The following is a 25517-nucleotide window of genomic DNA, read 5'->3' as shown; positions in this document are numbered from 1 at the left end:
TCTGGATCATTTTTCAACCTTGCAAGATTCCCATTTAAATAATTTTGTTCGAAACCAATTAGCCAGGTGGCAACCTGTTCAGCAAAAAACCGAGGTAGCTCCAGGTTTTCGTAAAATCTAGAAAATAATGGTGATTTGTTCACCCAACGATTTTTACAGACGAACTAAGTTGACATTTAACTTTCTCAAAAATTAGATTAAAGTGTTTGTGTAAGAACCAATAAACATTCCAAGAGCTGGAATTGGTTAATTTTGGAAATCACTCTGGAAACGAATAATTCTAAAAATATCTGTGCAGACTTCGTATTTTATTGGTTAAGTTAGATGCTATTTATCTTGATTTTTAGAGTATGGTGTTACAAATTCCATATCGTATGCAGATATCAGTGAAACCAACTGTTTCCGTGATCTTTAGCTTATAGAAAAGCAAAGGGTTGCCTAAGTTAAGAAAATAATTCAATAAAAAAATAAATATCAATTATAGGGTGTTGAGACACAAGAACATAAAAATAAAAATTAGTAACTTCTAGACATTTATTTCAGATAAACAAACCAATAAATAAGGAACATTCTTGCAAAATTACTAAGGAACTAGTTTTTTATCAGCGTGAATCTAAAACTATGTAATCCCAAATAGCGAAAAGAAATACCAAGAAACTATACAAATTCAAATAAATAATTAACCAAATATGTTAAGCATGTTTGACAGCCCATTGGTAATTGAAGAAAAAATCCCACCTTGACTCTGATGTGGCTGTTGCAATTGGTAGTTGGGCTGTGGCGGAATATAAGGGCTCCTATGCGGGTGGTAATTTGGAATATTGGGTCGATTAAAGTTGCTATTGTACCCATCTTTGCGCTATTATTAAATAAAATTAAATGCAATACAATAAAAAAATTGTTCTAATTAAATTAGTAATATTTGTGTTATGTTGGAAATATTTACACAAGTAATATTTACATTTCCTTAAGATTTAGGGAAAAAAATTGCATCTTTGCTAGGTGGCATGCCGTCTAGTTGTAAAGGAGTCTTTGGAGGATCTGTCACTGGCTTATTGAAGCGCTGCCAACTCTAAAAAATTATTTACACAAAAAATCCCTAACACCTTTAAAAATCATTAGTACGTGCATATTTTGGTAAAAGGTTTTGTGATTAGTGGACCATGTAAATTAGTTTAATTATGTACATTTGTGATAAAATAAATTACCTTAGCAGCAATTAGGGTAACGTTGAGTAGAGTGGGGTGCTGATCTACCACCATAAATTCAACCTCCCTTGGTACAAAGCCGTCCGCATAAACCTAGACAAAATGAATGTGAATTTTTTTATTTTATTCTTATAGTTAAGTTTGTAGGGCGCTTGTATGAAATTATCACAGTTTCGTAACGTTTCAGGGTTCTTCCCGCTCACCTGCTTGTTTTGACTCTTGGCTCCGAGGGAAGGAAACTATCTTTTGTCGCAAATCTTACGAATCGAATTAATTGATATACCTTCTATCGATGAGAAATGCATGCACTCATGAAACTTCTAGATAAGTGATTTTCATAAATCTAACCTTTTCTTAATTTTTCTAGTCTTTATTTTATAGTAAGGTTTATACAAATATTCAATATCATACTAGTTAGATAAATGAACAAGAAATATTTAAATTACAACAAAGGAATCTTTTTATTAAATTGAAGACAATCGCATGTATATACTACCCAACATCACATCTGGTACATCCATTTATTTGTTCATATAGAAGATAGCCTGACCCTGACAGTGAACAAGGAATAGAGCTGGTACAACATTATTTGAATCATTGAAAAATGATATTAAATCTAAAGTACTGTGACAAGATAATTATGTTACTTACATAACAAATCTTTAACTGTTCGAATGAATCTCAACTAAGGCAACTCAGAGCAATTTGGTTTGCAACCTTATCGAATACTAAGCAGACTCAACACTGACGGTCGGTGACGCTTGAATCAAGCTAGTACAAGCTTGTGGTAAGGAGAAAAAATTGGTTTGTCTATCAAAAATTCTTGAGGTACTTGCTAGTGCACTTGAGAAGACTTTGAAAGTGAAATCTGTGTAGTAGGTATTCACTGTCTGACCATCTTGAGGGAAAAACAAGGTCCTCTCTAAATATCAGGTATCTTAAAAATTTCCTCTGTAGTCCAATTCATTTACATATCTCTTATATATAGGTGACCAAATAGCAGAGTTAAACTTTGAGCTACTCCTAACTAAAGAGTTAAATAAAGCTGTGAAGGCGTTAATATTGTTAAAAAAATTACAGTTTCGCATAATAGAACCTAGCATATGCCTGGCAACAGAGATTGCCTCCTCTATATGCGTGGCGTTGAATGCAAAAAAGTTGGTCACCAATTAATAATCCCAAATCTCGTGTACTATGCGTTCTGACCAGAATTAAGTCACCGACATGATAATCGTATTTTACGGGAAATCTTCTCCTACTAACAGACCTCAGCGAAAACTTGTCGACATTCAACAATTGGCGATTTTGAGTACACCACTCCTAAACAGCGTCCAAGCTACATTGCAGTCTCTCGAAATCCTCATCAAGTCTTCACGGTCAAGTACAATCAACTAAATGCTCTACGAAAAGAAGACTGAGACATAGAATTCAAAATAACTTTGAGATCGACTGACTTTTTCAATCACCAGTGAAGTAGAATTTTTAAAAAAGACGTTGAACCAGGCGCCAAATAATATGCTTAGACCTCAAGAGCCTTTTTCCTAGTATTCCTCCTTCCTATTGATTTTATCTTTTGTTGAGAACTTCTCTGAACCGACTCAATATTAAGTATCTCTTCATCCTTCTTAAACTAGTGCTTTCCTGAAAGCTTTCCTTTTTAACAGCACGTTTTATCGACAAGTGCCTGGTTTAGCCAGAATCTTATCGTCCTTCTTTTCTCAGAGAGATTTTTATGCATAATGTAGAAGAGAAAATAGGAACTTGGAAGCCAAGGAAAGTTTATAGGAGATGCGTCGATAAAATTTTTATAGGGTAGAATGTAGATCTAGTTATCTTTAGTGATAAGTAGCGATATTTATTTAAGACCCAAGAACTATTTGAAAATATGCTTTACAACTTGAAGCTAATAAGCTAACGTCAAGTAAACAAAAAATAGTTTCGAAAAATACAGGAGCACGCAAAAGCATATGCCACATATTTACCTCCATTTTGTATACCCCAGGCAGCAAAATCCTCCAAAACTCTCCAAACTTCGTGGTTTGAAATCCGACATCCCGCGATTTAATTTTCAATGAAGCTTTTTCTACCGGATTTCCTGCTTCGTTATATACAAAACCTTGAACGCCTCTGTGTGCTTCTGCCAAATATTTTATTAGTGCCTAAATTATTAAAAAATAAATTTGTTACTACAAAGCTATACAACATTTCGAAAAATCTACTTACTACTTTGTTATCTTCCCAGTATTTAGGTAGTTCAAATGCGGGTGGATATTTGCAGCAGGACACCTCCAAGGTGACCTCCATACAACCATACCAAACGTAGTTATAATCTTGCATACCGCCAGTAAGGGGATACCATTCTGCTCCATTTGTAATACCCTATATTTAAAAAACGCAAATCTAATTATTTATTATATAACGCGTGAAATTTTAAGAGATTAAGGGTTAAAAAAAATAAAAGTATTATTTTAGAAGTGCAGAAAGTGCGAAATTTTGTAGACTTGCAACAATTGAAAAAATGAGTTAAATTGATCTTACAAATATATTAAGCCTTGATTATTAATTCAAAGTTTTTTAAACTAGTAGCAGCATAAATTTAATCATCTACGTACGGGCACAACAAAAAAGTCAATAGTGCCGAAATTTTAGGCAATATGAACATTGGTTCTTATTTTTTAATTATTGAGAAAACCATTGATTATTGTTGTCATTAGTTGGGCGAAAGTAGTTTGTTTTAATCCCCTGTCCCATGACAATATTATCATATCTCGATAGAATTCAAATAATAACATGGCGACGACTCTTTAGACGAAGAGTTAAGAAAAACTGCTTTACTACATATTTATGTTGGTCCAAAACAGCTGTATACTTTATGAAAAAAATAATAATAAATGAAATAAACCTTTTAATGTTACAATAATTTAATGCAGGCGGCTTCTCGCTTTCTTAGCACTGAACACTAATAGCTTTTTCAAAATGTAACGCCTTGTCATGCTTAATACTTATTATCATCAAATAATTTAACCTATCCTTGCCCATAGTAAATCGTAATTTGTTTTTGATAAGAGCAACCTTGCTAAAAGCTCTTTCTCCAGAAACAACAATGGTGGCAAAACGAGTAAACGTCCTAATGTATTACATACATATATAGTACGCATTAAGACTAGACTGCATTAAGGCAACAAAATATTCTGGCAACCGCACATAGATATAGAGTAGACTTCTTTGCGAACAGTATACAACTAATCAATTTCGTTTCGCAGATCACTCTCAATAAAATCATTTGGGTTTGCGTTTTTTAGTGTAGCAGCGACCGTGACAAAAAATTTTACAAAATTACTTCTGGCATTGTAATTTTCATCTGCAGTCTATTTGGAGTCATTCAACATTCAACAACATTCAATGGAGACATTCGAGGAACAGATATCCGAATATCAATTTGGTTTTATAATTGCAGTCGGAAACATAGAGGACTTTCTGCAGTTCCAAAGATGCAGGGATGTCAACTATGATGTATACGCATGTCTGATCGATTATGAATCGTGGAAGAGGAATCGTGGAAGAATACTTGGACGATAAATATTTCAAATAAATTTCAAATTTCTTTCTATAGCGACACAAAGAAATTCACATTGGAAAAGCATGTCAGACAAGAAGTCACTATCTCCTCGAAAACTATTCACCGCCCTGCTGCAGAGATTCATGAAGAATAACAGTTGGAGAAATATTGGAGTCAACAAAAATGCTTCAGGGATCTTGTGCATAAGTCGGCCTTAAAATTCACTTTTTTAAAACACAATACATGACCAAGCTTGTTTTGGCCAAGAACATTTTTGCAAAGGGAACAATTGTATGTCTATAAATATGTTAGCTTCGAGATTTATTGGCATTAATTAATTGGGAAGAGACAATCAGACCATAGAATTAAACAGGTAAATAGGACTGATATGGATAGCTTTGAAGGTCTTTGATTAGTGTCTTCCCGTTCTAACATATGGAGCAAAAACACTGATCCTTATCAGGAAGGTAATAAACAAAATCCAAGAAGCACAGTACGACAGAGAGATCAATGTCGATTTTTTTATTACTCAGAATCAAAGTTCTAAATCATATAATTAGGAAAAGAATTGGTGTTACGGACATAGTTGAAGGGATTAGAACTGGGCAGGCTATATTGTCAGAGTCAGAGATGGAAGATGGACAAAGAAAATCCTAGAATCGAATTCGAGGACGTCCTTCAACAAATGTTTGGATGACATCAAGTGCATCCAGTACAACTGGATAAAAATTACTGAGATAAGATGAGAAGCAATGGAATGATTTACGGGAGGCCTATGTCCAGCAGTGGATTTAAAACGGCCACTGATGATGATGATGAAAGTATTGCAATAATATCTGTGAGTGTTTTTAAGTTGAAATCAGTATGACGAAAAAACCATGATGAAAAAAGACTGTCCTAGTCACCCATTAAGCATTACAATATTAAAAATTCTAAGTTAATTATTAAATGTAAAAATCAGCTCTCTTGGGGAGATTGTAATTCATTTAATAATTATTAGTAATAACAAGAAAGGACCTTGATTATTACTAAGAATATCCTTAAGTGCAGATAGCATGCTTAAGACTTGATGGAGATCGAATGGAACAGGTGAAAATATTATATAGTTAGACAGATGCGTCCTCTCGCATTTGATATTCAACTTGTAATACGTGTTAGTATAAGAGGATGCCTTCTTCTATTCTTTGAACGGAGCCAGATTGAATATTATTCGAGACGCCGAATATGGTCTTCATATTAATGCAAACAAAATAAAAACAAAAAGAAATATAAATGGAGATCACCTATATGTCGGCAAAACTCAAACTGAACGTGTTCAACAATATTGCTACCTTCGAACCATCATAAATAGATAATGGGACAGTGTACAAGAAATAAAATGTATAGGAAAAGCAAAGATGGTAATTCACAAAATGGGTGCCATCTTCAAAAGTCACAACATATCTCTTGAAGCAAAAGTAAGGCACTTAAGGTGTTATATCTTTTCTGTTTTATTGTATGGCGTATAACCTTGGACACTCACAGAAGCCACCACTAAAAATCTGGATGAATTTGAGATGTGGCTATATAGGAGAATGCTCAGAATACCATGAATAGCTCACATTGCAAACATAGAAGTGCTAGGAAAAATGAAAAAATATCTAGGAGTCATGTACATTGTACACCATTAAAAAAAATATATAATACCTGTTGCTTTTTATATAAAATAAAGATCAATAACCATAAAAGAGGACCCAAAAAACGGATTTATCAACAGCATTATGCATTAAGGGACTACGAAAATCGCATCCATTTTTCACAAAGAGACCGACGTATACAACAGACGAAAAACAATGAATGGCCAGAAAGAAGATTTGACAAATTTTCTTCGTTTTGTGAATTCTTTGCACCCAAAGATTTCTTTTACCATTGAGGAAGAACAAAATGGTAAACTGCCATTCCTAGACCTCCTTATAGAAAGACTCAATAATAAACTAATATTTGAAATATATCGTAAACCCACAACTACTGATAATGTCATTCAATACGCGTCTATTTCTCCCTATCCATACAAATTTGCCTCTTTCAATTCTTTCTTTTACAGACTTTTTAACATCGCCCTGTCAAAGGAAGCGTTTGCTAAAGAGCTTAATATTATAAAACATATTGCTTTTAATAATGGATTCCCACTTTACTTAATTAACAAATTATACTTTAAGTTCTTAAATAAATACAGGTTGACTTACAATCTTCTTCATGAGAAAGACGACAAAAAGTCCTTTAGATCTTTGTCCTTTTTCGGCTCAATTTCATTAAATTTAGCTAAATTTTTTAAGACTTCTAATATCAAAATCGCTTTCAAAACCGCGAATAATTTAAAAAAACAGTTAGTGAGCGTGATAGACAAGGCAAATGTCTTTTCGAAATCAGGGGTTTACTCTTTGAAATGTCGGGATTGTGACGCTGCATATATTGGCCAATCTGGAAGAAAAATTTCTACACGCGTTAAAGAACATGTAGCGTTGTTTGAGAAATTTAAAAATACAGACGTCCGTGATACAAAGTCAGCGTTTGCGAATCACCTGTTAGCTTCCACACATCACTTTTCTCCAGAGGTCGGAGCTGAAATACTTCATGAATGCCCTAAAGGGAAAAAGCTTGACCTTCTGGAGAGGATGGAAATTACTAAAGCCAAGAAGAGTCCTGTTCTTGTCTGTATTAACGACGTATTTAATTTTGAACCCAACCTTATTTTTAATAATCTTATTTAATCAATTTTATATTTACATAATTTCTTCCAACTGAAATAAGTTTAATATTGTGTTAAAATGCCTTGACTTAACAACAAATGTTTTGAACTTCTTCTCAGTGTTCCGGTAGCCCATAGGTTATAGTCTCTGGCTTGTAAGCTTGTTGTTGCAGGTTCGATTCCCAATAGGTGTGATATTATTTTGCAGTTTTTTATTTTTTATTTTTTTGGTTCTAAATAACTGTATAGACATCCTAACCTTAAATGTATGTTTATTTACTGTTTTGCCAACGTTAGTGGCTTTTTAAGGTTTTAGTCTTTTTAATGTCCTCCTTTTTTTTTCTTTCAATACTTATTATTATTGTTTTAGGCCTGATGATGCTCTGAATAGAGCGAAACACGTGTAGCTTTAAGTAAATGTTGTGAGACCGTGACTTTGTGTTTTTCATTGTTTTTCGTCTGTTATTAAGGGACTACGTTTATGAAAAGCTCAGTAGAATTATTTTTAGCTGTTATAAAAGAAGTTATAGTTTCTTTAGGCTTGTTACTATTAAATATGTGATCTATTCCCGATCTTTCATTATGATGTCGTTTCTTCTTCCAAATGCCCATTTGACTTTCTCTGAGCTAAGTCGTAATATTAAAGTTTAATGCAAAAAGTTAAACTTCTGTCAAAATTACTGTCCAATCCCTGAACCAAACAATATATATATCGATCAAAACTTACAAGTTACTTGTTGAATTGATCATTGAAATGATTTTTTAAAGATTAAAGTCACAAGATTGGAGGTACCTGTACAAAAAGCATAAAAAGATAAATTTTGTAGTTTCAATCAGAATTTTTCAATATTTTTATAATATTTTTTTCCTTGTTGTTTGCTTCAACCACAAAGTACCTTGTAGTATGTGCACCATAAGGCGCATTAAATGTGCATGATATTTATCCATGATAATTTATCTGACTCTAAAAAAATTTCCGCACGTGATTCGTTGTTGCTGGCACAGTTTTCCTTCACACAGCTGCAAATCGATGTTACAAGCACTTGAGCAAGCATTGATCTTCATAGCAAATTGTTTATTTATTTTTTAAAATCGATTAGTTTAATAAAGCTTTACCGTATGATCTATACCGACTTTATTTTGCGGACATAATGGAGTATTAAATTTCGAGACAGTTTTACCACTAACCAAAACTCTTTATTTTTACACTAGAAACGTGTTTCGCTAACGATGTTAGCATCTTCGGGAGAAGACTACTAACTAGTTTACACTAGTACTCACTTACCTGGACATGACCGAACAAGATAAGCAAACATATAAAATAGGAGGTGAACAAAAAAGTAACCCAAAATGTCTGTTACTTAGTTGACAGTGATTGCAATCACTGTAAAATAATTTTGTAATGGCGGCATATAAACAGGAGGTTCTGGCCATCAAACTACAAATATTCATAAAACCTCTAATAACGATAGATTGGATCAGTTAGTTACATCAGGAAAAATAGGTCCCGATGTAATGTTATTATAACTTTTTTGTTCAAATACACACTTGATTTATTCATTATCATACATTATCTTTAAAACTAATCTTTTTTTTGTCATTGTTCCTTATAGTAGTTAAACAGCAATAATTACAAAAAAATCGAGGATTAAAATTTAAGTTTTGGCATTATCTGGGTTAATAAAACTGCTAATGAAGAAACGCTAGTCCTATTGAGATAAAAATAGCTGTTAAAAGGACCAATAATTTTAATTTGTTTGTGTTTTTTTTTATTTTAGAAATATGATAGAGATGTGTTAGAATATCTTAATATCACACTTACTCTTCTAAATTCGGTTTGTGAGGTTTGACATTTGACTCCTTTACTCATTTTAGCATGATTGGTCGAGTAAGTTAGTGCCAAATGCTTAAATACGTCATCATCCGGTGTCAACGAAGGTGTATGAGTATATGATGATAACACTAAAAAAAATTAAAATAATGCAGGTATCAGATGGGCTATTTTAATACATGCACCCAAATTGTATGCAAAGTAAATAAGATATAGAAAAATGTTGAAAAGACCAAAGTTGTTTAGGATAAAGGGGTACATGAATCTGGTGGTCGTTTTTCAAAGTTAGAGTAACTTTTTTAAATAAAAACCTCCATCTTTTGTAGCAGACTCGGAAAGTTTTACGTTTAAAACCGTATTTTACTTCGCTAATTTTATTATCCTAACCTTGGGAAGGTCAAATCAAGGTCAAGTTATAAAAAAACTGCTTTATAACTATTAATTAATATTTCTGTTTGAAGTAAAGATTTTAAAAATAATTTGGGTCAATTATCAAGGTAATTTTTAGGTTGGAGTGATTTCATTTAATGAGGACTCTATTCAGGCTGGCTCCCATCTTGGATAACACTTCAATTAATTAGTTGTTGAGGATCATCAATAATAACAAAGCACAAATAGTAAACTGTAACGGAACACGTTCAATTCTGTCATATTCATATTAAAATTAAATACAGTCTTAAAAGGGCTGATATGATATTGATGAATATGATTTTGGCAGAATGTAATAAGAATACTCGAAAGAAACAGGTAGTCTGTGTATCGAAAAGCCACACATACCGGACAATACCTACACTTTGATTCCAATCACTCTGGTTCGACTAAAGTTGGAATCATCAGGTCTCTGTAAAATCGAGCTTTAACCATCTGCAATAACGACGCAGACTTTAAGGCGGAAGTAGCACTTCTTACTAAAGATCTGCAGCAGAATGATTATCCCAAAAAACTTATCCATAAAACTATCCAGAGGGCGAACGAAACCAGAACCAAGCAAGAGGATGAATCAACTGGGCTTCTCGCAATCCTTTATATAAAAGTTACATACGAGAAAATCCGACGAATTGCTAAGAAGTTTAATCTAAAAACCGCCTTTAGATCTGGCAATACAATAAGAAATTCTGTTTCCAAAACAAAGCAAAAATCTACAGCAGACACCAAAAACTGCATCTACCAGATCCCTTGTGAGTGTGGCGACTCATATGTTGGCGAAACCAAAAGACCTTTGGCAGTTACGACCAAGGAACATCGCAAATGGACGACCACTGGAGAAGTAGCCAGATCAGGCATAGCTGAACATGCTTGGACAAACGGCCATAACATTCACTGGTCTGAAAAAAAAATCCTAATGAAGGAATCACACTGGCGAAAAAGGAAATTTCTGGAAGCTGCCTACATAATGCAAAACCAGGGCGTCTTCAGACAACCCAGTGTGGATGTTCCCAACATATGAAGACCTCTTCTAGCAGATGCTCTCTTCACGCATCATGGGATATCACGCCTCATTGATGCTATTAATCATATCTAAGCCTGCAGATTAGGAAATTGCTTTAGTTTATACTTGATAACGGTCGGAGATACCTACCGTGTTGTAATAAAAACAAAGACAATGTCAGTCCGACTACCTGTTTCTACATTACCATTATCTACCACTTTCAAAAATAATGCTCAAAAGGCTGTACGCTGAATGTCTCCTTGATCAAAGACATCCTACTGATAATGCTATACGCAATTTACCTGAAAAAGATCGTCCTGGACTTTCTTTAAATACCATATTAATTTGGTTGAAGCATTACAGGTAAAACATCTGCAACAGCGTGTTGAATTTTGCCAGTGGGCCTTGCACGAGATTTCAGATAATCCAAACTTTTTTAACTTTGTCTTAATTTCTTATGAAGCAAAATTTAAAGGTGATGTAGATCATCAATATCGCTGGAGCCTTATAGTATGGTGTGGGATTGTAAATAGTTATTTAATTGGTCCTTACTTCTTTGAAGCTAATATTAATCAATATAGCTACTTGGAGTTATATTAATCAATATAGTTACTAAGGCTGCCAGAGCTATTGGCAGAATTAAACACGAGGCGAAAAATGGTACTTTAGCAATTTGGTGCAACGCCACATTTTGCGGTAGACTTACGACGAGATCGAATTTGTAAAGCACGCGCTGAGTTTCCAAGACAAACTTTGTGTACGCGAATTTCATAGTCAACGCATATTAAAGGTACGTTGTGTCTTCAGGTAAATGGAGGCAACTTCAAAAACCTTTGCTTCGTAATTAAATATGGGACAGACAAGGGGTCTCACACTAATGAAGCAGCCTAAAGAAAACAGACAAACTTACTACGTCCGCGTCGTTGTTTCCAAATGAATGAAAGCACTTAAACCTGAAAATGCTCAATTGACTTCAAGGACAAAATGGTTAAGGTTATTGAAACACTTGTACTTGATCCACCTGCTAAAGCGTTTCTAATTTGAGCTTAGCTTTAATTGCTAAGCTTTTTGTAATTTAACTTTGATTTGACCTCAAGGTTACGAAAATAAAGTTTGAAATATTATCATAAATTTCCGCTCTTTTCAAATCCGCTACAAGAAATACAGGTTTCCATTAAAAAAAAATTACTCTGACCTTAAATTGATCTTGAAAAATGACCGCAAGGCCCAAAAGACCTTCACAGAAATACAGGGTGTTTCTTAACCTATACGCATAAACTTGGAAAATTATTGCTAACGGCAAATAATGACTAATAGTTAAAAAAAAATTAGTAAAATAGTTTTAGTTACGGAGATAAACGACTTATTAATTAAAATTTAAAAAAAACGTAAATTTTCAAAGTAAATGTTTATTTAACTATTATAGTAACTGTTCGAAGTTATTTCCATGACTTTCAATACATAATTGAGCACGCCTAATCCAAGAGTTGCAGACAGCAGCTAATCCAGGTTGTAGCCGAATTTCCTTGGCGGCAGCAAATATTCGATTTCTTAATTCTTGTTCATTGTCAACTTCGGTTACATACACCAGAGATTTTAGGTGGCCCCAAAAATAAAAGTCAAGCGGATTAAGGTCGGGTGATCGAGGAGGCCATCCAATTGGACCACCTCGGCCTATCCATCGTTCGGGGCACATTCGATCCAAATGCTGTCGCACTGGTCGCGCAAAATATGGTGGCGCACCATCGTGAAGAAACCACAAATTCTGCCTAATGTGAAGAGGGAATTCTTCAAGGAGTACCGGCAAATTTTGTCGCAAGAATTGTAAATAAAAAGCACCAGTTAGACGATTATCCAAAATGAAAGGGTCAATAGGTATTCCGTTTACAATTCCAGCCCACACATTTACTGAAAATCGTTGTTGAAAGTTTGTTCGCCGAATGGCATGCGGATTTTCAACTGCCCAAAAATGCGTGTTGCGAAAATTGTGAATACCATTGCGTGTGAAAATTGCTTCATCCGTAGCTAAAATGTTCCTGGTAAAGTTTGGATTTAACTGCTGCTGATGAAACAACCACTCGCAAAAGTTTACTCGAGGCGCATGATCCCTTGGAAGTAAAGCTTGTACCCTTTGGACGTGAAATGGATACAGAGATTCATGCCTTAAAATTCGCAAAACTGTGACTGGTGATAATCCAAATTGCGTTGAAATTATTCTAGTGCTTATGTCAGGATGCTCTTCGATGATATCTAAAATCAAATTCTCCAGATTTAAAATGCGCCTAGGTCTAATGGCTCCACCAAGTTACCAAACCCAGGGTAACTTGGCCGCAAATTTCCAGTTTCTCTACCCCGCTGAACCACACGCAAAAAAGCTTCACGCGACGGATGATACCTGGACGGCTATTCTATAAACGCGTGAAACAACATTCTAAAAGTTTATTCTGTAAACAGGGGGGCGCTCACATCGTGCGAAAAATGCGTGATCACACTTCTACTGCTAAATTGTGAGGGAGAAGGGTATCCTAACCTAACTTCCGAGACAGGTGATGAAAATCCAAAAAAAATTGCGTTGTTTTGTTTGGTTTGTTGGTTCTGATTATAAAAAAATCCCTCCGATTATTATTATTGTGTATAATAATAACCATAATATGGATTTTGCTGAGCTGCTAATCGCTAATGAGGTAGGTATTAATAATAGGTAACATTATTGTTTATTAATTTGCAAAAAATCACTATTCTGACTATTCTTATGGAACTTTTCTATAACTAAATTTAAGGTATTGGGGAACCTCCGTGATGCTCAAGAAGATTTGGAAGGAGAAAGGCAAGTTTTCCAAAGGATTGATCCCTTTGCATCATTAGCCAAGCTTTATAAAAAGATTCAGGATAAACAAAGAACTTGCCCGTGATATAATTGAAGTGGTAACTCCATATATGCAAGCTTTTAACCCTAATGTTTCATCTTCTTTTCGCCATTGCTTCCAAGTTTTACAGGATGCCCCAGGGAATGCATTTAGCGTTACAGTGATGTTTTCCCACAAGTTTTGGACGTCTTTCTTTGCAAAACTATTTGAAAATAGTCCACTTTGTAGCTGGGGGTGTTTTTTCATGCACTCAAAATGTTTTTTGTCCATTGGTCATGGGGGTCGATCGATTACACTCTGCCATTTTAATACCACAGACTACTTCTATCTAATTTCTAATTTATTAAAGTGGTAACACTAACACAGATAATTATTAATGTCTTTTAAACCGTTGTACAAAAAAATAAATAATAAATACCCGGCATGCGGTACGTCAAATGTCAAAATCCTTGTCAGGTCAGCGGCGCGTCGAACGTATGAGCGCGCGTATTCTATTGGTCGAGAATCTGGCAACGCTGTAAGAATTACACGATCACTGCTATTACAGATGTCACTGCTATTACAGAATACTAATTTTTATACCTAGGGAGAGGAATGTGATGTGAGATCCCTTCTCTCAGGAGGAAGTGTTACTTCCTCCAAAATTACAGAATAGCCGCCCTGATCGATACCCAATCTGATGAGGAAACCTTTGTGCATAAAGATTAGCTGCAGCCACACTGTTTTATCTTGATTCCCCGTATGCCAGTAACATGTCCGTTAGTTCCTCATTTGAAAAATTATGCGGCATAATTTTAATAAAAAACGAAATAGGACCACAACTGTATCAACTGATAGAAAAGTAGGTACTACTAAACATAATAAACATCATCCTAACTTGTTTACTTCTTAATTTGAAAACAAAATTCCACCTGATAAAGTTATTACTTTTTGTGAAAAAAAAAGAATTATCTAAGAAACTAAAAATATTTTACTTACATTTTTTTCACTATTAGTCATTATTTATCATTAGCAATAACTTCCCAAGTTTATGCATATAGGTTAAGAAACACCCTGTATGTCATTAGATACTCCTGAACAACTTTCGTCGCAACCATTTTTCTGTATCTCGTTTACTTTTGAAGCAATTTGGGGGCATAATTAAAAGCTCTTTTAACACTTACTAGAGCAAAGAGCAGTGGACTGACAGACTCCTTAATGCAGCATTAAAAAAATATACTTACGAATACTATTATGATTAAATTATAATTTTTAGTTATCGCATCATAACTTACGTGAGTTCGGGGTGTTATCGAAGGGATAACTGGCTACTAGGGCGCCACCGTGCAAGCTACCAGATAAAACGAACTGGATTTTCTTAATCCACTCTTTTACAGCCTCTGTCTCTGGTTGAACGCGATTTCGATTATTTTGTTTAAAATAATCCGGAAAGTTTCGGTTAAGGTCGACGCCTTGGGAGTTATATCTAGGAAAACATAGTGTTATTATTTCTCTAAACTGTCAAATCTCTCATGATAATAATTCAGATTATAGAAGTTATGAAGCTTATTTACCTTCCAACTGCTCCATCACATTTTCCCTCCTTAGATACCTCAAATCCATCTGGATTCATTGACGGCATTATATGAATCCTTGTGTTGTCCAATAACCATTTTATATAATTATCAGTTTTGTAATGCGTTACCAAATACTACAAAATGATAATTACCTAATTTGCTAATTTAATAATAAACTAGAAAAGTTTTATACCTCAATAAGTTGCAACAGCAACTCGCGGCTGACTACTTCGTTACCATGAATATTTCCAATATATTTAACATCTGGTTTGCCAAGCATATGTTCATACGGTGAAGCAGAGACTACCATGACCCACAAGTCTTTACCTGATAAAAAAACATAACTAAAAACATTGTAAAGGAAACTATTTTTGACAAATTACCTCTGACAGAAGTTCCTATGGAATATAAGGCGGTTAATGAAGGATATCTCGCATTCATTTTTCTTAGCACACTCGTTAGTTCGTCATAGTGATGGTATTTGTGTTTAATTATTGGCTCCTCTCCAAATCCATCCTGAATAAAGTGATTAACAATTTTTATTTTACTATAATAAACTAGTATTCATAATTAAGCAAGAAGGAAAATATATTTAAATAGAGAAGGGTTTAATTTTATGTGTCTTTTAGAGTTACGCAAAATAATTTTGCTTCATCTTCATTGCTAAGTCTTTTAGGTACAAGAGCAGTATTTATGAACTGACAAACAATAATATGGTAGCAAGTTAATGTAATTGTTAATAATATCGTAAATATAAATTATGAATGTGATTTAAATTCAGTTTTTACATGTTAATTTTTTTTAATGCCACTGGAATTAATTTATATTTTCGATAAAAAATATAAAGTTTCTAACAACAGAACATAAACCAAAACAAAAATACCACTAAAATTTTTTTTTAAATTAAGATCTTTTATGAGAACGATCAACATTTTTTGACGCACAAAATCGACTTTCTGAAAAAAGACTATTTGAAATTTGAACCAAAAATTCCTTTTTTAATTAAATTAAAAAAGGCAAATTTCTCAATACTTACAATTGTCCTTTCCTCAACAGTAACATTATTCTTATAAACATCAGGAAATCCTATGGAAGCCCCAACCTTAAACTGATTATTCAAATTGTACTGACTTCCATCTGGTGCTGCATTAATTATTAGAAACGGTATTAACAGGAAGGTGACGGCATGTCGTATCACAGATGTCATAATTAAAAACTAAAAAAATACAAACAAACAATGTATTATGAAAAATCATGAAAGTGGAAAATACACGACGATTAAATTATAATTTTCGTCAAGTTTGCGGCGATTTGGTACGTTAGTTTTTTAATCGGTACATCATCATATATGTTGTAAATTATAACGGTTCTTTTTGTCTTTTAAGGGAAAGTAGTCCAGATTTAAGTAGGACACCAAGTCGGATTAATTTTTGTTAACAAATAATGCATTCTTTTACGTATCTACTTATTTTGGGAGCATGTCCAAAGTTGAAAGCAATTTAATGTTTCGCGTAAAGTGTAATCTTGATTTACTTAACGGCCTTTAAAGGTCCGGTAAGTAAATCAAGAAACCCGGTTATTTATACAGTTAGCCGGTTATTTTAAAGCCGAAATATATAAGTATGAGTAAGAAAATTAGACAAGGTCTAAATAAATATAAAATATGTAAAAATCCGAATCCACCTGGTAGATTGTACACATATATTTTTAAAAACAAAACAGATTTTCTTATAATTTATTTAAAATTTAGTTCACCTTGTCAAATAAAAACTTAAATATGTATTGTACAGACATATTAATTGAAATTAATTCACAATAAGGAAATAATAAAACGTCAGATCTCAAAGAGGTATTCTCTGGCACCCAATAAAAGTAAAAGAGCCAAAAACAGGCATAAGGCAAAAAATTCCAATTTATTAGAAAACCTTAACTAAAGGTAAAAAAAGCAAATTTGAATATATTAGACAGTGAGGCAATACTTTAAGGATACGTGGTTAATTAAGCTGGTTTAAGAATGTGTAATGTTAAAAATGTGTAAATTAAATATGCAAGTCGCTCTCTCTGCTTCTCATATTAGTCCTCATATTTTGCTCAAAATTTCGCAGTGGATTGTTTTACTTGCTTGCTCAAATTAAAAATAAAAGCTCCCATAGAGGTATACATTATGTTGAATAGTTTAAAAATTTTTTTGTTTTTATGGAAAAGGGAAAATTAATTTACCCCTAATTACAATTCAATTCTGGAATGTCGTGCAATATTAAGGAATTTTATAACAGAGAGCTTTTTAGATACATTAATAAACTAGTTCGCCTTATAACAATAAAACTTAAGTATTTATTAATTATTAATCTGTCAATAAATCAGATGCATTTTAATAGTTCATTGTTGTGTGATCAATTTTTACATACAATAATAATTAAATTAACGGATTTTTTTTAAAGCAAACTTTGTATATACAAATTTAAGTTTTAATGATTTTTTTTAAAGAACCAACCAACCAAAATTTTCATGAAAAAAAACATTAAAGCATATCAAGTAGCAAAAATCTAGTCCATATGGACTTTTTATTTTTCGAAAGCCTAAGGCTATTTTTATAATATGTCCTTAAATTAACTTACCAAAAAAATACAAAACTAAATGAATACCCCAAATTTCATTTAGAACGATAATTTAACGGAACGAAAAAAAACACAAAAGAAGGAGTTTTCCCTGAGTGACACAATTTTCCCTTCATGAAAAGATTCTCTTTCTCCGAATCGTCCGCTTTCACACGATTCACGTTCGGAATATTCAGTCGATAAAACTAAACTGAGGCTGATTTTCACCTGAGCTCGTCACGTTTCGAATTATTGAAAATTTACCGTTGAATGAAGGTGGCGTCGCTCGGGGAATATAAGCCGCATAAATTGAGGTTAATCGTTAAGAAAAGTGAGATTTCTTCGTTGTTGAAATGAATCCTATAGATAATTTTAAGGTTTAAATTTGTCCTTTTTAAAAAAAAAAAACGCTAATAAAAAGTAATAATTTTAATTTTTTATAATTTTTTTACTAAATGACTTTAATCTTCCTAAACAATTCTTTTCCATATTTTCTTCCCTTACATTTAAAAAAAAAACAAGATGTTGGAATAATGTTATTAACAACATCTGGTGGAAGAAATTTCTCAGTACCCATTCAAACTTAGCCAGAATTTGTAATTCTTGGCTAAATTATTCCACAATGGTTTGTCTAAGGCCGAACAATACTGTTACTGAAGAAGCATGACATACGACAAACGAAAAAAGATCTTTACCAGAATCTTGAATTATAGAACATTAAATGCAATAGATTCTGTTCTTACTGATATAAGAAAGCAGCGAGGAGGAAAAAAGGGATCAACGGTTGCAAAGAAAATCTTTTAATTGACAAATGTGTTACCCAAGACTGACTCCAGGCCTAAGTATGGCTTGGATTGACTATAAAAAAGTTTTTGAGGCAACATCACATGAATTATTATTACATCTCGTTAATGACTTTAAAGTTTCTTCTATTTCTCATATCAGTATCGAAAGACTGATTATATTCTGGAAATCAAAATTCCCCATAACATCAGGAGCTCAAAAAGTTGTCACAAAGCATATTGCATTAAAGAGAGGTGTTTTCCAGGGCGACTCACTTAGTGCTTTTCTCTTCTGTATATCGCTGCTACCAGTATCTAATCGACCAAAAAGACGAACAGTCTATTATTAGACTAGAGTCAAGTAAATATCTGCAATAAAAAAGCATAATAACGAAGGCTCTTAGAAGATCATATGAGTAAGCCTCAGCATGGAATGTTTTAGAGAAGTGTAGACAATCTTAACCTTTTACAAAGACTCACTTTTGGCTTCCTGAAATCTGCTAAGCTTAAATCTGAGACCGAGGGTTTTTTGCTTGCATGCCAAGATAGCATAATAAACAATTAAAATTAAGTAAGACTCAAATAAACACTCCGATACACTTAAACGCGTATCGGAACCAATTTAACAACATTCCCGATAACGTGTCGAGTCAGTAGACAACACATTCGTCGACACAACGATGCTCTTAGGGTGCTTTACTCTTACCTCAGGTACTACTACAGTATGGATGAAACACCGGTTTTGCCATTTGCTCCAGGCGACATTGAAGGGGTTGTGAAGAACGCATACCGAATTCGTTCTGATTGATAAGAGGAGAAGCTGCACCAACAAAAACTCACATCGATTGCAAAGAACGGGAAAAGCTAGGCAAATACAAAGATCTGATTGGTGAACTGCTCAGGTATGAAGAACTGCTCAGTATGAGGTTCCCTAGTGGAAGAACTAAAGACGATCCCGTCATGTCAAGATTCATCCGAAAACCTGTCGATGAAGATACAGAAATCTAGTCTATTCATTTGTTGTGACAAATGAATTTGGTCGAAGATCACTAACCCAGCGAATGCGAGGAGTGGTCTTCGATACGATTGGCCTTCCGCATGACGCCTTATGGGGTCGGAGCCATAAGCAATGTCATGTCGGACTTTTTATGATGATGTAATAATAATAATAATAATAATAATAATAATAATAATAATAATAATAATAATAATAATAATAATAATAATAATAATAATAATAATAATAATAACCTCCGTGGGGGACCGGGATTAAAGAATAGTCCTCCGGTATTCTCTGTCTGTCATAAAAGGCAACTAAAAGGATAACTTGGGCCACAAGGATTAAATAGTGGCACACACACACTCATGAAAATGGAGAACAACCGAAACCTCGGAGAAAGGTCGCTGCCTGGGGATCGCCAGGGCATGTCTGGAGCCGCGGCGCTGAACATGACAGCATGCGGACCGTCATCGGTGGCAGGGTGCTGAGGAAGCGGGCTCCTGCCATTTAAAAAACAACAGCTTAATCCCCAGTGGTACAGAGTCACCAAACCACCAACCAGGTCCAACATACTGAAGGTGTTGCCCAGGAAACTCATCCAGTGCTCTAACTGGATGGCTGCCATGAACGAATCGATAATGCGCATTTTCTTTAAGGTGACAAATTTATATAGATTGGTTACATACAACAGCTACATGTCGAATTCTGCAGACAATATACACATATGAACGTGACTGAGCAGAGAGTCGCTGGCCAATACCGCGTTAATCTTAGAAATAACTTGATCCGAGAGATTCGAATTAACTCTATGAATAGGGAAATCGGAGCAGTGATAAATGATCAACAGGCCTTACATGAAATACGGGGGGGGGGGGGAAATAAAGGGCAATTTGCAGGACAATGCCGACCAAGAGACATCAGAAGCCGAAGAAAACTTAAAAAGACCCACCAGACCAAGCACCGTTACCAGAAGTAATAATAAATCAAGAAACCTAAAATGAAGACCAGAACAACGAAAATAATGATGAAGTCCATGCTGAACTTAAAACAGAGTTTCGAAGGACAATGACAGAGTATGAAGGGTAAAACCCCTCAACAAGACCAGCTCTTCCTAGAGTTAACTCTTTCCGCAAATTGACTATTCTTCTTGATGCTGCCAAATTAATTATACCTAATTATATTCTTACAATTAGGACACTTAAACAGCTCCATCTATTAATCTACTGTGGGACTACCGCTGTTATTAAAATCCTGGGATTAAAAATAATAAATACCCAGCAAAGTATTACACGTAATGAGAGGCCGACAATAACGCGTTAGACCCAACAACATACACAGAAGGACCCTGAAAAATGTACTCCGGAACAATGTCTAGAATATCCTTAAACAAAAGTTATCTATTTTTTTCAGGATGCTTAAGAAGGTATTAATCCAGTAATAAAAGAAAATAAGATAATTTGATTTTTGAACAATTAGAGAAGCAATTTTATCGAAAGCTTAATGACATTGCTCCAACAAACACTGCTGTTAGCATTTACCCAACTAAAGAAAACATCGAGGAGTTCTGGGGCACTCAATTAACACCTAGTGAATGCAACCTCGACACTCAATGGCTAGATGAAGAACGAGCACAGTGAAACATATATTCAATTGAAATTTTTACCATATTTAGTTGACGAAGTGACTAACGTCATAAGAAAGCTACTTAACTGGAAAGCTTCAGGCCCAGATTACGTCCAAAATTATTGGATTAAGAAATTGTGGTCAACACATCAACAACTGACCGACCTTCTAAACGACGTACTTACGAATCCTCAGAATATGCCCAATTTTTTAACAGAAGGCATATATCGACCAATAACATGCTTACCCACACTCTATAAACTAATTACATCTTGAATTACTGAACGTAAATACGTTGTGACCAGACTAGTATCATAGTGGCTCAACAGACAGGATGTACCAGAGGTGCCATAGGATGTAAAGAACAACTAATTTTCGATTTAGTAGTTTGCAATCAGGCATTATAATGACAAGAGAAACCTTTTCGCAGCATATATTGACTACCGAAAAGCTTTTGATGCATTTCCACATACATGGCTTACTGCTGTAGTTAAATTGTATAAAATAGGTAACCACTTTAATTTCCTTTTTAAAATTCACTATGGCATCTTGGCGAACATCAATAAAATTCCAGGTGCCTAACGGTAACTGCATTGGTATTAATATGATTTCTATCGGTAGGTGTATATTCCTAAGTCCACTTTGGTTTTGCCTTGCCATGAACCCACTCTCTAGCCAACTGAATTCAACTAGGTATGGATTCGGCTTAAAAAAGAATAATAGGGAACTAACTAGAGTAAACCATCTACTTTATATGGATGACTTACAAATTGTTACGGCAACACAAAATCAATTAGAACAGAAGCTTAAAATAGCGGAAAAATTCTCTGATGATATAGAAATGACCTTTGGATTGCATAAGTGCCGAATTATAAACATTACTAAGGGTAAACTGTAAACTACAATCAGGTGACTTTCAAATAGAAAACCGTCCAGTAATTAATGCTATGGACGAAGAAAAATCCTACAGATATTTAGAAATGAAGCAGGTGCAAAGAATAAACTATAAAGAATGAGCTAACTATTGAGATCGACTCAGTCAGCAAATTAGTAACTTCTCTCCGTTCCTTTTTCGTAAGAAAGGCTGAAACATCACACATTCATCATGCCGTATGTGAAGCAGACGACTCAACACCACTTAAACTACAGGAGCTTGAGCTGCTTATACATCAACGCACCGAGCAAGAAAAAATGCTAGCTTGGATGGGAAAACCACTACATAGAAGACATATTCACGAGGTTCAACAAGAGTATGTCGACATAGCGGCGACGAACTACTGGTTGACTTCGAGACAGCTTTTCACTGAAACTGAAGGGTTTCTTGTGGTTTTCGATAAATCCGTGGTGGAAAGTTTTCAAATAAACACCCTGTATATAGTTACATAGATTACCACAATATATTGTGGATAGTAATAATATTTAGAAAAAGTTTAAGGTCGTTTACAAACTTAAGTTTCGAGCATTTAATAAATTTAGTAAGATCAGCAATAGATATCAGGAAAAAGGGGACGTAAATTAGATCCCTGTCGGACACCTGAGGAAACCTCGTAATTATGAGAACGTAAACTACTAATTTCGACGAATTGATCGCGGCTAGTAAAATAAAATTGTACAAGAGCAAAATTATCCAAAAATCCCAAGGCATTAATTTTAAAAAGAAAATGTTTATGATCCAACTGATCAAATGCCCTTTGAAAGTCCATATAGGCTACATCTGATGGCCAAACTGATCCGGCGTAGTACAAATGCTCTGAGAAAAACAAATCAAGTTTGTATCACAAGACTTTCTCTACATAAATCCATGCTGATCTGATGGTATAAGTTAATTTAGTTGCAGTTAATTTGTTTTTCAATTTTTTTGAAGCTAAAAAAACATAACTCCACCAACACATTCAATTTAGTAAAACATTTTTTCTGAGTTACTAAATTCTGCGTAGACACTTAGAAAAAATGTTGAAAATAGCTTTAGAGGACGAAAATTCTCTATCCATCTATTTATAAGAAATTAAAGGGTATTGTTTTATTGATTTTAAATATATCATATGATTAAATATACAGGGTCCTGCAACAGTGCGTCGGTCTTCCATAAAGCCTAAAAAAATTAGGTTAAAAATTTCTAACCTCTTAAAAAAATTTTGGGACCTAATAGCGCATATCTCGAAAATATTTTGAAGTATACAGGGTGCTTCAAAAAAGTAGGGTGATATAAGCAGCATTTTTTTTTAAATGGAATGCCATTTTTTTATTTTATTTTTAAGACCGCCTTAGGCTACCTAGTATATGCGCTAAATATGGCTGCTTTGTCATGCGCAGTTTGACTGCAATGATTTTTTTTATAAAAAAAATCTAAAAATCATTACATCATTTAATTTCATCTTGATACTAGAAATGTTAATTCAATGTCAATATTGGACTTAATTGATATTCTAGAAGAATGGAGAATTATTTTGACTTAAATTGTTTCCTTCTGTCATATACAGGGTGTTTGTAGTTAGCAATCATATATTACGAATTTCAAAGCTCCATTTCTCGCTTTTTTTAAATGGAACACCCTGTATATTTTTTATCCATTTAATGAAGATTTAATACATGAACATTTTTTATTATGTAAACATATTAGCTATCTTTAGTCGTTTTTAAAATATTCACGATAATAATTAAACAAGCATATTAAAAATATTTATCATTTTATTATTATTACATTAAGTGTTCAATATGTCCTCCGTTTTGTTCAAAACATAAATTAATACGTTCCTGAAAACTTCTTTCTACTTCATGTAGCATTTGTGGAGTTACATGAGCAAACGCATCCCGTATTCTCTGCTCCATATCTACTGCCGTTGTAGAACTATAAACAATTTCTTTTACAAAACCCCATAAAAAAAAATCTAATTTTGTTAGGTCAGGTGATCTGGCTGGCCAATTAATAGGTCGATTCCTTCCAATCCATTTTTCTTCAAAGGCTACAGTTAAATATTCAGTGACATTTTGAGAAAAATGTGGAGGAGCTCCGTCCTGTTGAAACCACATTCGGTTTCTAGTAATTAATGGAACATTTGCAAGTAATCTAGGCAGTTCATTTTGTAAAAATTAAAGATACATTTCTCCATTGAGATGACCATTCAAAAAAATAGGGACTGATAATGGTGCTTCCAATAATTCCACCCCACACATTGATTGACCACCTATGCTGATAGTCGATCATAAAATGGGGTTTTCGGATGAATAATAATGAAAGTTATGTCTATTTACTGATCCATTTTTATGAAATGTTGCCTCATCCGTAAATAGGACATTATTAAAAAACGTGGGGTCGTTTTGTAATTTATTTCTGCTTCAAGTACAAAGTTCAAGTCGGTTTTGTATATCCCCATCAAAAAATGCTTGATGTTCATGGATGTGGTATGGATGAAAATGATTTCTTTTTAAAACTGATCTTTCACTTATTCCAACTGCTGCTCCGATATTTGACTGACTTAGGTGAGGATCTTCGGTTACCGTTAATAACACATCTAACTCTTGCTCCTGATTAGTAACAGGCCTCATTCTATCTTGCTTGGGGTAACAAACACTCCCTGTCTCCACAAATTTTGCTAGTAACCTTCTAAAAGATTTTTCTTCTGGACATTTTCTATCAGGATAGCGCGCCCCATACATTCGAGAGGCTAAGAGGCAATTCTTTTCAGGTTACCTCAACACAAATATCATGTCAACAAGTTCGTCTTTGCTAAAATGCATTTTATAAGTATGCAATTTTCGTTCAGATTAGATTTCTGAAACAAAACTCCAAATTTCTTTTAAAAACAAAGTTACGATAATTCAAATAACTGAATACTTAAGCTGATAATATACATACAAAAATGATATTCTCACCAAAATGTCAAAAATTTATTAAGAGAAACAGGTGAAATATTTTGCTTGGCAACAAAAAAGGCATTAAAATACCTATTTTGTTAAGAATGCAGATTTCCTGGTTCTTATTTAAACATTTTATTATCTACGGATAATTATCGTAAATATTTTAAAAACGACTAAAGATAATCACCTAAAGATAAAGACCTATCAGGTCCCAAAAATTTTTTAAGAGGTTAGAAAATTTTAACGTAATTTTTTTAGGCTCTATGGAAGACCGACGCACTGTTGCAGGACCCTGTATATCATCTAAAATATTTCGACAGACGCCAGGAACATTCGAACGTGTGTCTGCCAATCAATGCTACTTAGACTAGATGCTTATATTGATGTTCAGGGTGGTCACTTGAACGACTTTTGTAATCTTATTAAGTATTTCTTGAATAAATAATAATAAAAAATGGCGAATTTTATTTCATCACTTA

General features: G+C 33.9%; 1 protein-coding gene across 3 annotated transcripts; it reads right to left on the bottom strand.

Moving 5' to 3' along the window:
* Window positions 1-520: 520 nt before the first annotated feature.
* Window positions 521-18013, bottom strand: LOC126745238 (carboxypeptidase M). 3 transcript variants are annotated; one of them, XM_050452991.1, is made up of 13 exons: window positions 17797-18013; window positions 16215-16394; window positions 15562-15694; window positions 15372-15505; window positions 15176-15312; window positions 14897-15087; window positions 14786-14815; window positions 9318-9457; window positions 3432-3587; window positions 3191-3367; window positions 1209-1301; window positions 962-1072; window positions 716-859 (listed from the first exon to the last, which is right to left on the bottom strand). In XM_050452991.1, exons 2-12 carry the CDS (start codon window positions 16383-16385, stop codon window positions 968-970), a joined length of 1467 nt encoding a protein of 488 aa, XP_050308948.1. In that variant the 5' UTR covers window positions 16386-16394; window positions 17797-18013; the 3' UTR covers window positions 716-859; window positions 962-967. The 3 variants fall into 3 exon arrangements, with proteins under 3 accessions (XP_050308946.1, XP_050308947.1, XP_050308948.1); XM_050452989.1 differs by lacking the exon at window positions 962-1072 and having other exon boundaries at window positions 521-859; window positions 17797-18012; XM_050452990.1 differs by lacking the exons at window positions 962-1072; window positions 14786-14815 and having other exon boundaries at window positions 521-859; window positions 17797-18009.
* Window positions 18014-25517: the final 7504 nt, after the last annotated feature.

Source organism: Anthonomus grandis, chromosome 15, assembly GCF_022605725.1.
Source record: "Anthonomus grandis grandis chromosome 15, icAntGran1.3, whole genome shotgun sequence".
Lineage (NCBI taxonomy): Eukaryota > Metazoa > Arthropoda > Insecta > Coleoptera > Curculionidae > Anthonomus > Anthonomus grandis.
This window is presented reverse-complemented; position numbering and strand designations above follow the sequence as displayed.